Below are 17,790 nucleotides of genomic sequence, written 5' to 3' on the forward strand. Positions count from 1 at the left end.
TAATATAATAATGCCCTTGTTAATATAATAACAGTAAATAATTTAAACACAGACCCTGTCAAACTGAAATACCCTCCACAAATCTGTACCTGGTATAAATATTGTTTTTGTATTTATTTTTAAACTGAATCATAGTAACACATTTCCTTAGTGTCCCCTCCATTCTATTCCACAGTCTTGCTCCACATACCGAAATACAAAAGGTTTTACTTGTTGTATGTGCAAAAGGAATCCTGAAATGAAATTGTTCCCATAATTTATGACTGTCTCTAAATTTTAAGAGTGTTGACTGTATAAAAAATTTATTAGTGTGATCCCTATATCCTACCTTATGAATGATTTGTATTGCTTTCTTTTGCAACAGTATTAGTGGTTGGATTGCACTAATGTAATTATTACCCCAAACTGCTGCACAATAGCTAATATATGGAAAAACTAATGAGCAATAAAGTAACCTGAGTGATTTATAATCCAAGATATATTTCACTTTGCTTAATACTGCAATGGATCTTGAAATTTTAGTTTGCACATATTTAATGTGTGGTTTCCAATTAATTGTATCATCTATAATTACCTCTAAGAATTTTGTTGCCTTCACTCTTTCAATATTTACTCCATCTAACTGTACATTCAGATTCATATTAGTGTTATGTCTACCAAACATGATTAGTTTTGTTTTGCTCATATTTAAAGATAGTTTATTTATATCCAACCATGATTTTAATTTGATCAATTCAGCATTCGTCTCTTGTATTAGATGTTGTAAGTCACTACCAGAACAAAATATGTTGGTATCATCAGCAAATAGAACCATCTTAAGTACTTGGGAAACCTTACATATGCCATTAATGTACATTAGAAATGGTTTAGGGCCCAATGCTGACCCCTGTGGGACGCCACATGTATTATCCTGACAGGATGAACAAACATCATCTAGTTTCACAAGCTGCGTCCACTCAGGTAGAAAACTTCGAAGGCAATCTAATGATTTCTCTCTGATGCCATACCAGTCCAGTTTTTAAAATAATATACTATTGTTTATTGTATCAAATGCCTTTTTTAAGTCTATGAAAATTCCCAGTGAATAATGTTTTTGGTCAATTGAGTTACTGATTCCCTCAACTGCATCAATTAATGCCATTTTTGTCTCTCTTTTAGGTCTGAACCCATACTGACTCTACCCAAGTAGTTTATATTTTTCAATGAATTTGTCCAATTGGTTATTAAAGAGTTTTTCAAGGATTTTGGAAAATTGAGGTAATAATGATACAGGTCTATAATTTGTGAATTGGTGCTTGTTCCCAGTTTTGTACACAGGAATGACCTTAGCTATTTTCATTTTATCTGGAAATGTACCGGTCTGTAATGATAAATTACCAATATATGCTAGTGGTTTTGAAATCTCCTCTATCACCTTTTTAATCACAATCATATTTATTCCATCACAGAAATATTCTATTGAAGATTTAAGACCATTTCCAACTAATAGGATCATAATTACCGTTTAGTGAGAAATAATTCAGAAATTCAAAAAACATACAAAACACACCAAAGATAAACAACTTTGCTTGCTTAAACCGGTTTCTCTGTGCTGGTTGCATTACAGTGATGTCTTTCACAATTTCCATCCACCTTTCTGAGCCATCGGTTTGTTCATAAAAACCACAGTGGCAAGCAAATGACTGTGGAGGGTTAATGTTCTATGTCAAACATATGGTGTCTTGTCATTTGATCTTTGACTGCAGCTTTTTTATTGAAATTGTCTCATTAAATTATCTTCTTCTGTGGTGATTTAACATGGCTGACTTAAGCAACAGCAGCTGTTTGTGATGTGTGCAGCCACTAATAAAGATATATAGTTACGTCATTATGATGCAGAGTTTGTTAAAACGTGAAGATTAGATGTTTCAGCAGATGAAACCTGCTACTGTTTGGAGCCCTCAGTCGACAAGAAACTGATGAGAACGTTGGTTACATATTGTAACCCCAGATTCCATGAGTCTAGTCGCAGCCCTTAAGCTAGCTGCTATTGGAAGGATGATCTCAGCATCAGCCAATCATGAAGAGCTTAAATGTACGCCCACCAATGGTGGGCACCCCTGTGGGTATATAAGTGGAGCGACTCCACTGTTCGCCTCCGATGGCTCTTAGTCCTAACAGAACCAGTGGGGCCAAGTGGCTTAAGGGTTGCGACTAGACTCATAGAATCTGGGGTTACAATACGTAACCAACGTTCTATTTCGTCTAGTCTTAGCCCTTAAGCTAATTGCTATTGGAATAATGCGCAGCTGGATGGGTTTACGCCACACTGGTTAGCTCAACCAATGGACACACCCAACATGTCTCCTTTTAGTGAGGGTCGCTCAGCCTCAGCCCAGGGCTTAAAAGGCTGAGGCAGCCAGAGAGAAGAGTGGGTTCCCACTAAAATATCATCCACAAGAAGATGAAATTCATTCAAGTAGGGCTGATGTGGTGCCATAACGCTTTCACTCAGCCTGCTGAGGTCCAAGCACTGAATGAGTGATGGATCCTGAAGACACATCTCGTAAATAATAACGAGTAAAGGAACAGGGTGAAGCCCATGAAGCAGCCTGACAAATGTCTTCCATCGACACACCACTGTGGAGCACCATAGAAGAGAAAATCCCTCTGGCTGAGTGAGCCCTGAGTGTCTCAGGAGGATCCCGCCCTGATGATGTGAAAGTGAGTGAAATGGTGTCACATAGCCAGTGTGAAAGACGCTGGGTCGACAGCGCTTGAATCAAGGGAAGAATCTCTGTAGTGCACAAACAGACTTTGTGAGCGGCGAATCCCTGAAGTGCGTGACGCATATCGTGCAAGCGCATGCACTGGGCAGAGAAGGTGGGAAGCCGCCTCCTCATCAGAATTATGGGGAGGAGGAAAAAGTCCAGCCAATGAAATTGACATGGATTTGAAGGAAGTATTAATGTTTGGGGCACAAAGGCTGGGTTGCGGCATAAAACAGCGGACCCGCCATCTTCCCGGATCCTTAGGCATGCGGGAGCCACTGAGAGGGCGGTTAGGTCGCTCACTCTCTTGACTGATGCCAGCGCCAGCAGCAAGGCAGTCCTGGGTGACAGGAACTTGAGTGAGACCTGGTCCAAGGGTTCAAATGGGGCTTCAGATAAGCCGCGCAGAACCTCCGTTAGGTCCCACTGGGGGAATAGCGGGCGGGACACAGGTCTGTTCCTTCTGACACCTTTTAGAAAATGTTTTGTGAGGGGATGATTGAAAACAGACCTATACCCAAAACCCTGGTGACAGGATGAGATAGCTGCAGCATATGTTTTAATAGTGCTAAATGTGAGGCCCCTGTCCATCAGCATCTGCAGAAATGATAGGACATCCGCCAGCTGGCAGGAGAGCGCTTGAACATTCCGCTCTGTGCACCATTTCTGGAAAGCTGCCCATTTAGCAGCATAAGATGTGACGGTAGAAGGTGCCCGCACACTCTGAATCGTGGCGACCACATCATGCGGCATTCCAGAAGCCTCTAAGCGTGACCGCTCAGCGGCCAGACCCACAGCCGTTGGCCTATTTCTGGAGGATGTTTGATTATCCCATCCACCTGGAGAAGGGCGTCTGCCCTCCAAGGGGAGCCGGACACTGGCGCTTGCAGATCTGGAAACCATGACGCGGACAAGCGTCTGGGAGCTACCAGAATTACCGAGAGCTGTTCCGACCGAACTCGGTCCAGGAGACGGGGGATCAGTGGAACTGGTGGAAACGCATACAGGAGCGTCTGAGGCCAGGGCTGGTGTGAGAAGGCATCCGTTCTGAGTGGGGGGTGGTCCCGGGGACTCAGGGAAAACCACAGGCGACACTGAGCGTTTTTGCGAGCCGCAAACAGATCCACAGAGGGTTCCCCGAACTTGATCCATAGCTGTGATATCAGTGCAGGATGCAGACACCAGTCAGAGTCGCGGAGTCCCCCTCTCGACAGGATGTCTGCTGCCACAATCAGGACCCCCTGAATGTAGGTGGCTTTGATGGACAGCAGGTGGGCATGTGCCCAACACACTAAATCTGTGGCTACGCACAATAGTGGGAGGAATCAAACTCCCCCTTGGCGATTTATGTAGGCTGCCGCCACCTGGTTGTCTGTGTGAACTTCGACATGACGGCCCTCGAGAAGGGCAGCGAAGTGTCTGATCACATTCCTCACTGTCATAAGCTCCAACACATTTATGTGCTTGTGCGTGTGGGAGGGCCAGCAATCTGCCACAGTATGGGACAAGCAAGTGCCCCCCCAACCCAACAATGACGCATCCGTAAACACAGATACGTGTGACGTAGGACATCCGATGGGGACCCCGTGTGAGAGGATGCAGGGATTCCCCCAGTGAGCGAGGCCCCCGCCCACTGAGGGGGGAACCCTCAACATACGTCTCTTCTGACATATCGGGTGTACCCGGAGACAGGTGAACGAACGCTGTAGGCATCTCGTGTGCAGTAAACCTAACGGCACCACAGTGTGGGCTGCAGCCATCATGCCCAGAAGTTTCATGACTAACAGGGCTCTCACATTCTTGCGGGGTTGCACGTGGGAGACCACCATGGTGAGATTTGCCGCTCTCGCCGGAGTCAAACGTGCTCTCATTAGGGAGGCGTTCAGCTCCAGCCCGAGAAACACAATCGACTGGGATGGAAGGATGGAGCTCTTTTCCCAGTTTATGGAAAACCCCAGGGTTGACAGATGCTCTATTAACTTCCTGGTTTTCTCTGACGCCTCGTCCTTGGACCGGGCGCATAGGAGCAGATCGTCCAGGTAAAAGAAAACCCTCATTCCCGCCGTGTGCAATGGCTGCAGGGCCGTCTCCAGACATTTGGGGAAGGTGCGCGGGGCTAGCGAGTAGCCGAAAGGGAGATGATTTAACTGGTATTGAACTCCCTTGAATGAAAAGCGCAGGAACTTCCGGTATTTGGGAATTACTGGGATGCGGAAGTTTGCATCTTTCAGGTCTATTGACGTGAACCAGTCCCCGGAGCACATGTATTCTAGGACTTGCCTCATTGTTAACATGCGGAAATGCATCACTGCTATGGAGCAGTTGAACAGGGAAAGGTCGAGAATTGGTCTCATTCCTCCCGACTTCTTCGGTACCACGAAGTAGCAGGACTAGAAGCCTGAGAGCTCTTGTCCACGAGGGACTTGGAAAATTGCGTCCTTAGACAGAAGTTCCCACAGCTCCAGCTCCAGGGCCTGAGATTGTTCCTGTGACGTGAATGTCGTCTCCATGATCCTGTTGAAGGGAGGAGGAGCGGACTGAAAATGGAGTGTGTGACCGCAATGAATGGTCTCCGATATCCATTTGCTCATGAGACAAAGGTGGCGCCATTTTTGCGTGCATTCCAACAGCGGACGTGTGTTTGAGGTCACGTGAACGACGTCTGAGGACTGGGTTCGCACCCTTTACCGCCGTCGCTTGCACCAGCGAACTGGGAGCGACCCATGGAGGGCTGTGCTCGAAAGGGCGACTGTGAAACAGCTCGAAGAGGCTGATCCGCACCGCGGAGCGTTGAGTCCAAAGTTAAAGGATGAGTGGGAGCCAGGCCCGTGCATGGGGATGACAACGTGCCAGCGGATGGAGCCGCGCACTGTGTCGCCGTGCGTGGTCGCGACAGCGCCATGACATCCCGTCCCACCCAACGTTGTGGGGAAAGCGGAATGTGTTGGGCCTGGCTGGAAGCTAGGGCCGGTGCGCAAATGGAACGCACCCTTACAGCTGGCCGTGTAATATGACTGACTGCGGGAACATGCAGATGTGTCGCAGTGCTTGGTGTGGGGAACATATGTGAGGATTCGGCAGAGGATTCTGCAGAGGCCTGTAGGATTGTGCTCTCTAAGTGACGTCTTTTGGGTTTTATTTCAAAACCAACATCATTCACAGTTATTACAGTCATAAGCACACACATTCCCCCCAACGAGTGATTTTTGTGGTTGCTTTCGGCGAGGTTCCTGCGACTGTGACTGCCAAGACGGTGTCTGCTGGCTCTTTCGAAACCGTTGGCCGCCAACTCTCTGGTCCCGCTGAGGTGGAGCCGAAGCGGGAGGCCGGCTCCATGGGGCGGGCGGTGCAGATGGGCACCTGAAGTTTCCGTGCCATTCGTCCCATCCTCTGGAGGAAAGGCCGGAGTGCAAGGCTGACCGAGGGTGGACCAGGTATTGCACCGTGGCTGACAGTTCAGCTGTCTTCTGAGCCCTCTCGATGACGCTCCTAAGATGGGGACCAAACAGAACGTCAGAGGTGATGGGGCCTTCCAGCATCTCCCTGTGCAGGCGTTCAGGAATGGAGGGCAGAGCTTTGAGCCACAAGGCCCGCTGGATAAGGGTCTGCCGGGCAGCAATGCGAGCAGAACCGGTGAGTACAGCAGCGCACAGATTGAGAATGGCATCAGCAGTTTTAGTAACGATGGTTTTTGACTCGTCAGGAGCGTCAAGCTCTTCCACCATTTTGCAAACGCCAAAGGCAAGAAGGGCGATGTTATTTCCTGCAGCGCCGGTCTGGAAGGCGCACTGGTGTGCGCGATCGGTGAGCCGCGTCAGCAGCTGGTCATGCTTAGAAGCGGGAACTGCTCGTGGGCTAGCGAGGTGGTTCTTGGCACCAAACAGCGAGGCCAAGTCCGGCTCCAGTGGAGGAACGGAAGGCCAGCCTTGGTTGGAGAAGCCCTCGACCTTGGTAATGGGCGCATATGTGGAAATTGGCGCCATGAGCTTAGGAGGTTCGGAGAAGGCGGCGGACCAGCAGCTCATGGCAGCAGGGAAGCACGGCCGGATGGGGTCCGGACAGCGCATCTTTTGTTGCCCCGAAAATTCCCGCCAAATCATCTGCTTCAGGCGGAGCCGGTTCTGGCACGGCTAGCCCCTTGCGGACCGCAGCCACGGAGATGATGGCAGGCAGCTCCTGGAGCAGTGCTCAAACTGCTGGCAGGGAGGAGCGAGACGTCACTGGAGCAGAAGGACCCGCTGAGCGAGGCTCGTCGACCTCCGTGTTGTCCAGGAGGGAAAAAGGGCTATGGCAGCCAGCCTCGTCTTACTCCTCACTGTCGATGACTTTGTCCAGTTGGTTGAAGCCAGCCGGCTCCTGGCCATCGTTGAAGAACTGTAAGGCCTTGTCCAGCGAGTATGTGTCAGCCACCGGAAATTCCTTGTCGGCGGCGGGGGTGAAGTACTTGACCCGGCGGATCTTTTCAGCCACGGGCAGAGCGGCACAAAACGGGCACGAGGCCTGTGGGGTCAAGGCCAGGCCGGCGTGATGAGCCCCGAGACAGACCTCACACTTGGCGTGCAGGTTGCCGCTGGAGATGGAGCCCGTCTGGCAGGCCGGGTAGGTTCTGGCATCGCTGGACATTGTAGGAGAATGCTTCTTGGATAATTGCTCTTTAAAGGAAGCTCTTAAGCTTGACTTGAAGAGATAACGGAGGCGAACAGTGGAGTCGCTCCACTTATATACTCACAGGGGTGCCCACCATTGGTGGGCGTACATTCAAGCTCTTCATGATTGGCTGATGCTGAGATCATCCTTCCAATAGCAGCTAGCTTAAGGGCTAAGACTAGATTAAATAAAACAGAGGAGGGGTGGAAGCTGGGAGCAGGATTACAGCAGATAAAAAAATAAAAAGCCATCATTAAAGACAATTTAAAAGGTGAAAGTTTTAAGTATAAATAATGATAATTATATTTTATATAATTTAAATAGAAAATGTTTGAGGTTTGCATGAAGGAAAATCCCCATGGAACATACCACATGCTGGGTTCTCGGGTTTGACACGTTTGCAGAAGGAAAAAATCTTCTGATGAAAGACAATATAAAAATGTGCTGGGAACTTAAAGAATGCACAGCTGGCATGTGTGCATGCATAAAATGACTTTTGTTTAGTTTCAGTCCCAATTTTACCTGGTTAGAGCATAAAAAGACCATGAATATTTAAACAGTTTATTTTGTGTACTTTACATGCTGTTTTATTTTTTTACTTACAGTGAAATGTTGCCAACATCAGCCGATCTGGAAGTGGAGTCATAAGATAGGATATTTTTGCTCTTATGGGTTCTGGGATGTACACTGGTATCTTTTTGCTGTGCTGTTGTAGGTCTCGGCTCGCTGATTTCCACATGAACTGCCAGATGACGCCTCATACTGTCACCAGCTGCCCTTATGACAACTACAACGGCTGCCTCATGTCCTATGTCGGCCTCATCGGTACGTCTGACAGACAGCTGGAATCTGTGTGTTGCTGTTGTCAAATATGAAACAGCATGGCAGTAGTCTGACCTGAACTAATCATCAAACAGCAGCCTATGAAACATTTATCTGTGTAGGAAATCTTTGAGTGATTAGCCAATAATTAGAGAGACAGATTTTTACTCATTTTAGCTTGTGCACAGATCACGGGTCTCTTTATGTGTGGGAAGTGGCAGTTCTGTTGGAGTATGGGGTCAGGGGTACAACTGAAGCAAAAGCTGTTTCTGTGTTGGTTAGAGTTAGTTTGGCTTGTTCCCTCTATGAGCTGGGCTCCACCAGGGCTGCCCCTTGTCTCTGACCTTGTTTTATGTGTTCATGGAGCTCAAAGTGTTTTATGGAGAGGCTGTGGTCAAGGGACCCCAAATGGATGATCTCTCCTTTTGGACATGACGTAGTTCTGTTTGTGTCTTAAAGCCACAACCTTTACTGGGGTGGTTCACAGTTGAGTGTGAGATGAGAATCAGTTTTTCTAGACTAGTAAAAACTGGAATATTGCTTTTGGGGTTTCAATGAGTGTCTGCTTCAAGAGGACATAGGCATATTGATGACTTGATTGCTATTGTTTGTAGGATGGAACAAGAGATGGATGAAAGGATCGAGACTTAATCTATGGTGATAAAGACACGTGCCTCGGTCTGTTATGGAGAAGAGCTAAAGTGAAAGGCAAGCTCCTGATTTACCAGGCCACCTGTATTTCAACTCTCATTCAGCAGATTTAGATTGTGAAAGAATAAAGAAAATTCATATACAAGCCTTCTCTGTTGGGTTGCCAGGCTTGGCCTTAGAGATAAAGTGAGTAGGTCCGACTTAGGGAAGCTCGGCATAGAGCTGCTGTTCCTCAGCATCAAGACGACATTTGATTAGGATGACTCATGCTTCCTCTGCAGGTGTTCTGAGACTATGGAGTGACCCCAGGACAGACCCAAAGCTCACATGGCTGGTGGGGTTGGTGGTGTTATGCATCCTCTCTTGTCTGAGTCAACCTTGGGGAGCTTGGGAGAGGTGTCCAGGTTTTCCTCCTCGACCGCTTACCTATGCCACCCAAAATTGGATAAGTGATGGGAAACTGTTGCAAAGATAGAAAGAGGACTTTGGACCCAGATTACGCTATTAATGTATAAAATCCTTTGTATTAAATTTGTTTAGCTGTCTTTTACATCTTCCATAAGCATTATTTAAATATTTAGTTGGAGGAACAATCTGGTGACTCATTTCTGCTCTGGAAATATCCACAAGTCCTTCGTGAACTTCTCCCTAGATAATCTTCACTTTAACATTATTCTCAGTTTTTTCCTCCCATTGTTTTATTTCAGGCTCAGATGTGACACCAAACTACAGTGACAACAGCCCCACCAACATCACCATCAGCCTCTGGTGCAGCTGCAGGAGCTCTGGCCATCAGGAGCAGGAATGTGATGCCTTCCACCGCGACTTCACACACAACACCTGCCTCAGTAAGTTCAGCCTCATCAGGGCCAAACTTAGACTCAAAAGTACATTGAGGTCAGCCTTAGGCTGGTAATGAATCATATATTATTATTGAAAATAATAAATTATTTGACCTTTTGTTATTTGTGGTAATATTTGTAGATCTGATTCACCTTTTAGTGGAAGCAAACAAAAGAACTAAAACTTAGTGTAAAAGACAATTTATTACTTTAAAAACATAAGTTTGTATTTGAAAGAATGAGATTGCTTCAGAAAACTAGCAGATCTGATTTCAACGTAATAAGATGTTTCAGTTTAGATAAATTGAAGAGACAGCAAAATTAAACCATGAAGAGAATGATTTTGAATGATTGCTAAAGCATTTTCTGCCAACCCTCACCCAAAAAAAGCAGTTAATTATTTACCTTTGATAAGCTAATCTCAGCTCGTCTCAGCAATCAAAATAAATACAGCTTCCAGTTTTGAGAGGTACCACTTTGCACTCAACTCAACATCACATTTTATCTCCTAATTTCTGGATTTACCCTCAGGTGTGTTATTTTTGCTCCATCTTTGAAAAGATTTCGAGCAAACACTTAAATCAATCTTTCTGCTGCTTTAAACGCTTCTCAAACCACAAGAGGAAGCTTATCCGGTCTTTTCTGTAAAACACATTTGCAGTTTCAATCTTCCTGTGGGTAGAATAAAACAGACATTAACTGTGCAATCATGCAAGTTAATGTAACTAATATTTTTATACACTCACTTATTTTCTGCACCATTCATTCCTGAATACAGTTGCAGGGAGCTGATGCCTATCTCCAGCAATCACCACAGGAGATGCGGGGTCACCCGTTCATCGCAGGGCCACATTTAAAGACGAACAGAAATTCAGCCATTCTCACACTCACTCATATCTAGTCACCTATTATCCTGAATAAGCAAGATTTTGGTCTTTGGGAGGAAGTTGTCACCAAGAGAAAACCCATCCACCCTGCAAGGCAACGGTGCTACCACCCATGCAGCCCCCTATTCTCATTATATTGTTTTCTGTGACTCAACTAAGTGCTAGTCTAACAAACTCCCTCAGTTTACAAAGGCATGTAACAGAATGAATTAACATTTTCATGTAGGATTTTTATTTATTTATTGTAATTTAAGACTTTATAAACAAACTCAGTTATAAGACAATCAAGCAATTCTTAAACATCAGAATTATTTTAAAGAAGACATTCACTCAAATTTCTAATACATTTGCAGTGGTCTCTAGTAGGAATAAATGCCTTGTAAGTCATACGGGTGGGTGGGGGCGGGGCTAGTAGATGCGCCTGTTGCATGGAGAATTCAGCCAGATGAGAAAGTCGCTTCAGACGGCAGGATTTGGAGTCTTTTTTTTCTGATATTTGGACATCTCACTTCTGATTGGATAACAGTAACACTGACTCTATTTCTCCACAAATAACACAAGCCTGAAGGAGTTCTGCTAGGTGGTGGAGTTGCTAAAGCTAATGGTTAGCTTCTTCTAGCCAAAAGGTTGTGAATCAAGATGGGTGAGGCCAAGCGACAGTGTGATGTACATCTGTCAGGCTTTTCAAATCCTAGAGATTCTCTGTCTATTTTCTATCAGAATCTAATGCGTGAGATAGGTGTAGGAGACTATTTTCATGTCCACCCTGCATGTTAAACTCAGAGTGACCAATCATTTTCAAAAATTATAAAAAAATGTTTTTGAAATACTCAGTGGTCTCCTTCAAAAAGCAACTGAAAACTACATGTTCAAGCTCGCTTTTGCGTGACCTTCATCACCACCCTCTCCTTATTCTGTTCTTATTCCACCTTTCCCGGAATCCACTGATTTTGCTCTTTTCTCTTCATTTTCTCTCCCCTTCCTTACATTTTTTATCACAATTTTTATGTTTTCTCATTTTAAACATCTTCCTGATCATTTTTTGAAATCTTTATTATACTTACATTTTTTGTTTGTTTTTTGAAGCACCTTGTGATTTTTATCTTGAGAGGTGCTTTAGAAAAGATTATTTTCTTTCTTTCTTTCTTTCTTTCTTTCTTTCTTTCTTTCTTTCTTTCTTTGTTTCTTTCTTTCTTGCTTGCTTTCTTTCTTTCTTTCTTTCTTTCTTTCTTTCTGAATTTATCCCATCCGACCAATGGGATGATGACAGTGAGTATGTTTTTCCATCTCTGGAGGTTAAAGCAGCTGGTGAGGGATGGCAGGAGGAGAGTGGATTACTGCTGAACCCGAACACTCCAGTGTTGGGCTCCTTCCAGTCTTGTGGGAAGAAACAGCTCTATCAAACTTGTGTGAAGGTTATCAATAGGCGCTCCTTGTTAGGAGTCAAGGAGTCGAGGTGGACTCAGGTGTTTGATGCTGTAGTGAACCTGATTAGGCTCTGCCAATTATGTAGGGTAATGGTTTATGCTTTTTTATGAAAGAGGAACCATCCTACATTTTAATTTGTGATATTAATTTGTAATAAATTAATAACCAAATTTTATAGTCTTAAGGAGACTCAAAGGTTGTTTTCATCGATAAACTGTCGATAATATCCGTGGGTCTGTGTTTCAGTTCAATGAAGAAACAAGGTTGAAAGTTAAAAGATTTAATTCTTCAAATTAAACTAATGATTTTGAAATGACAAGCATAGGAAACAACAATCAACATTGGCAACTTTGTTGAACAATCTTTAACAGTTGATATTGTAAACTTGCTCAAATAGACCTTGTGTTGAATGTGTGAAAATTGAAAATGAGGTGATATGAATGCGTGGGTGCGTCTGATTTTGCTTCAGGAAGAAACAGGTGTCTGAGTGAAAAGTGATGGTTTGAATAAACTTAGGTTTTGTTGGAAAAGATGCATCAAACGCTATCTATTGTGTTCTGCCTCACCATATGAGGACCCTCGTTCAGATCCGGAACGTCAAAGGACAATGTTTCATCCAGGGCACCTCGGCTGGCAGAGAAGACGAAGGTGTCCGCCGATCCGGTCCAGAGATGCCACCTGGTACACGTTGATGATAAAGCATTTGCAGATGCGATTTCTTAAGTTTAATTACTCAGAAAATCAAAGACTCTGGACGAGTCTGCGTTAGCAGTTGTAATTCAGCTATCCTGTCTGGCTTGGCAGGAACAGCGTGAGGGGGGTGGGGGGTGGGGGGGGGGGGTGGGGGGTGGGGAGAAAGGAGCCGCAGCCCCGTTCCCCATTGGCGTTGTTCACAAGTCCTCCCTCTTTGGTTGTCAAACACCGAACTGAATCATGCACTGAAAACTTACCAAAAATCTTTCTCTTCTCAAAGCAAAACTTGTGCGTCAGAGCAGATGTGTTTTGGAGTTTACTGTGAGAGAGTGTGTGTGTGTGAAGGTCATTATAACATCTTCAAACATTATTTAATTACGCATTGACTCATTAGTTATTATGATTACCCAAAGCATAATAATCATTCATTTGATTAAAACACATTTATAATGAGCAAAGTGATAATAATGATTCTTTAACAACTTAAAATAAAGGGAAGGAAGTTTAAGACTTTGTTATGTTATGACTAGCTTTTCCATGAGAACACATCTTCTGGCACTGCAGGTGTTCAGATGTTATGGTTTCTCCCAGACTCGCTGGCGTTCAGGTCTTAATCTGTGGGTGAAAGTTCTCAGCGACCCAGCTTTGACCCAGCCGGGCAAAGTATAACCTTTGGCACAGAAAACCCATATTTCCTCACGTTACAATGCGGACGATGCACCTGGGGGCAGCTGGAGGAGTTTGTATAAGTCTCCAGTGGAAAAAAGGATGGCAGACCTCCAGTGGAGGATTATACATGGAGCTTTACCTACGAACAGACACAGAGCCCGCTTTGATCCAAGCACCGGGGAGGGATGTCCTTTTTGTAACCAAACAGAGACCCTAGAGCATCTAGTGGTAGCTTGTTCTAGGTTATCAGGGATGTTTAAGGTTTTAGAACAGTGGGTTAGTGCACTGGGGGAGGCTTTTACCCTACCCTTATTTGTTTTCGGGCCCAAGTACAGTGTCAGAAAAAAACGGACAATATTGTTAATTAACTTTTTATTTGCATGTGCAAAACTAGCCATCTGGAAAACCAGAAAAAAACAGATGCTGGGACAGAGCTGGACTGATGCTGAGAGGAGCCCGAAGGTCCTGGTGGAAGCTCGCTTAAAGATCGAACATGCTTTTTATGAACTTACTGGGAACCTGGACTCGTTTAGAGCAGTGTGGGGGATCGGGCAGGTGCTCTGTCTGCTGGATGGACAGGGCTCCCTAAAGATCACCTTCTAAACTGGTTTATCAGTTTTCCTGGTTTTATTAGGGGGAAACAAGTTTCAGTCATTAATGCTGATTGTTGATCTGTAAAAAAAATAAATCATTTAAAAGTCAAAAGTCTTTCTTTCTTTCTTTCTTTCTTTCTTTCTTTCTTTCTTACTTACTTACTTACTTACTTCTTTAAAATCAGTTAATTAGATGAAAAACTATTTAATATGACCTGGTTGTAGACAGGCTCACGTTTGTCTAGGTGCTGAACTGATGAAGAACCATCTCAGTTTCTCTGTTAACATGAAAAGTAGAGTTAGTGTAAGAAAATGTCATTTAATTACATACTTTAATTTTTTAACTTCCGAATCAATGCTGCTTCAAATGTGGTAAATAATAAAACTGCATCATTTCTAAAGAATCTTCACACCACTTCCAGTGTTTTAAAGATTTGCTCAATTCTCCACAAAAGTGGAAAAAGTGAAACTGAGTCTGTCAGATAATGGAGAAGAAAGGTCAGACGGAGGAGGAAAAGCAGTGAGAGACAATGTGTTTAAGATCCCAAGACACTCTCTTTAAATAACACTGACCTAGCTACAGCACGACTTTTGGACCTCCTATCAAACACACAGGCTCTTGTGTTTGCTGTGAACACACAGGCATTAAATTCTTGAGCAGAGCAAAACTATAGACATAATTAAACTCTATAAACAGGACTCCAATAATTAAAATATTACAAGAAAAGTTCTGTAAAATGCTTTTATCTTTTGTAAGTATACTTGTTCAGTTATTATGATACTTTCTTGCTATCTGTAACTTTTCCCAATCCTGGCTCTCTAGCCCAACATATTTGTCTCCTCCAACATGCCTGTTTAAAATAAATAGGTCAGCTTGATAGTGCCTCGTCAAACTCTGCAGGATCCCAGTAATGAGATATTCATTTGAATCAGGTATGTTGGAGCAAAAACATGAATAGCATGCATAGCATCAGAGCCAAGGTGCTGAATTTAGTGTAGCACAAATACATATCAATGTTCAACTGCACAAAGATATTCCATCATTTCAAATATTTATTATTAGGAAGGAATTAAAATCTGTGTTAAATATAGCTAATGCCTGTGGTGGGTTGTTTCACTAAACCTTGAAAAATGATCAGCTGCCTATTCTGCCATTTTTAAAATGCAGTAAAGCATCAGAAGGATAACAGCAAGCCAACCTGGGTCTGTATTATTGCTCAGTTTATGCTAATTCGGTGCTGTTTTGAGTCTTGATGTGACGTATTAACATGGGAGGAAATTGTTTCCATGTCAGTCAATGCCAACTCTCACAGAATATAAAGAATTACAGTCCATAAAATAGTTTTTTGAGGACGGTATGTGTCCTGAAGCTATTACAAAACCTGGTCTCAGAGCCTTTGGTAACGCTTGTGAAGTGGATTCTGTGTTTAATAATTCAATTCAAATATTAAACTTGTTTAAAACGCCAGTGAGGCATGATTATTGATCAGTTGTCAATCTGAAGGTGTAAAATTCTTTTTCACAGCAACTTGAATTTCAGACTCAAAGATTACTTAGTCTCAACACTTAATAAAGAAAAAAAATATTTCTAAAACAGTAAAAGGGTTAGGGTTAGGCTTGCTCTTCCTCTTCCTCTTCATCCTCCTCTTTCTCTTTCTTACCCTCCTCCTCATCCCCCACCTCACATACACACCCGTCCTTGTCCTCTCACATGAATTCTTCTATCCATTGTCACACTTTCTCATTCCCACCTTCAACAACCTGTTTGCTCTCTGAACTCGCTTATATTGGTTGTCACATCATTTGAAACAAGTGAAATCTATTTTGACTGATTGAGTTCAATCAATGAAATTTGTGCTCTTGTTATGGGTAAATGTGTCACTTGTGTTTACCGTTTTGGATGACATGATGTACGTTAGAGTGCAGAATGTGTTTTAAGAATGAGAATGCATTTAGAGTTTTGCTAAACTGTGTGAAACAGGCTCAACAGTTAGCTTAATGAGTTCAAGCAACTAAGAACTTTCTTCAGTCAATGGATTTTAGTGTTTTAGCAATTGAGAAAAACTGTAAAGTAACTTGTAATCTAACTTGGATAAATACTTACTAAAATAAAGCACTTTGTCAAGGTAACTGTAGCATCATTTGTCATGACTCATACTCCTTGTCCTGTTTGGCTGTGAAACAGTCAGGATTGATGTCTGAACGCTGAAGACAAGCCTTACAGATTTATTCTCTTAAATGGAGCGTTATAGCTTGACTCACACTCCAAGCTTATTATACCCAGGCAGAACTTGTGTCTGGTATGTTTTAACCATTAATGGTCCAGATAGGGCACTTCCACACTTTTAGAGTTCCAACTTTGCATTCTTCAACATCAACTTGCAAAAAAGATACATTACATGTGACAGCAGGTGAACTGTGACTGTCTAAAACAACAGACAGATAATTATTTGACTGCAGTGGATGTTTTTCTCTAAAGATGAATCCCACAGAGTAGATTGGGGAGCTCCAGACCGTCCTCTACCCGGCCATCTCCACCAGCTCCTCCGGCAGGACCCCAAGGCGTTCCCGGACCAGATTGGAGATGTAACCTCTCCAACGTGTCCTGGGTCGACCCGGGGGCCTCCTGCCGGCAGGACATGCCCGAAACACCTCCCCGGGGAGGCGTCCAGGAGGCATCCTGACCAGATGCCCAAACCACCTCAACTGGCTCCTTTCGATCCGGAGGAGCAGCAGTTCTACTCCGAGTCCCTCCCGAATGTCCAAGCTCCTCACCCTATCTCTAAGGCTGAGCCCAGCCACCCTACGGAGGAAACTCATTTCGGCCGCTTGTATCCGCAATCTTGTTCTTTCGGTCATTACCCAAAACTCATGACCATAGGTGAAGATTGGGACGTAGATCGACCGGTAAATCGAGAGCCTGGCTTTCTGGCTCAGCTCCCTCTTCACCACGACAGATCAGCTCAGCGTCCACATCACTGCAGATGCTGAACCAATCCGCCTGTCGATCTCCCGATCCTTCCTACCCTCACTCGTGAACAAGACCCCGAGATACTTAAACTCCTCCACTTGAGATAGGACCTCTCCCCCGATCCGGAGTTGGCAAGCCACCCTTTTCCGGTCGAGAACCATGGTCTCAGATTTGGAGGTGATGATCCTCATCCCAGCCGCTTCACACTCGACCGCGAACCTACCCAGCAAGAGCTGAAGGTCAGAGCTGGATGAAGCTAGGAGGACCACATCATCTGCAAAAAGAAGAGACTAGATACTCCTGCCACCAAACTTGACACACTCCACACAACGGCTGTGCCTAGAAATTCTGTCCATAAAGATAATGAACAGAACCGGTGACAAAGAGCAGCCCTGGCGGAGTCCAACCCTCACTGGGAACAGGTCCGACTTACTACCGGCTATGCGGACCAAACTCACGCTCCTCTGGTACAGGGACTGAATGGCCCTCAACAGAAAGCCACCCACCCCATACTCCTGGAGTGCCCTCCACAGGGTGCCCCTGGGGACACGGTCATAAGCTTTCTCCAAATCCACAAAACACATGTGGATTGGTCGGGCAAACTCCCATGCCCCCTCCATCACCCTTGCAAGGGTATAGAGCTTGTCCACAGTTTCACTGCCAGGACAAAAAACACATTGCTCCTCCTCAATCTGAGATTCAACTATCGATGGGACCCTCCTCTCCAGTACCTTGGAGTAGACCTTTCCAGGGAGGCTGAGGAGTGTGAACCCCCTATTGAAAGAACACACCCCAAGTTAACCCTTCTTGAAGATGGGGACCACCACCCCGGTCTGC

At 44.6% G+C, this 17,790-nt stretch overlaps 1 protein-coding gene across 2 annotated transcripts in view; it reads left to right on the forward strand.

Moving 5' to 3' along the window:
* Positions 1 to 17,790, forward strand: part of gfra2b (GDNF family receptor alpha 2b) — a 303,407-nt gene that overhangs the window by 255,386 nt on the left and 30,231 nt on the right. For both annotated transcript variants that reach the window (XM_054747149.2, XM_054747150.2), the window contains exons 6-7: positions 8,113 to 8,222; positions 9,578 to 9,718. In XM_054747149.2, coding sequence (XP_054603124.2) covers positions 8,113 to 8,222; positions 9,578 to 9,718 — 251 coding nt within the window. The remainder of the gene's footprint in view (positions 1 to 8,112; positions 8,223 to 9,577; positions 9,719 to 17,790) is intronic.

This window comes from Nothobranchius furzeri, chromosome 6, assembly GCF_043380555.1.
Source record: "Nothobranchius furzeri strain GRZ-AD chromosome 6, NfurGRZ-RIMD1, whole genome shotgun sequence".
Lineage (NCBI taxonomy): Eukaryota > Metazoa > Chordata > Actinopteri > Cyprinodontiformes > Nothobranchiidae > Nothobranchius > Nothobranchius furzeri.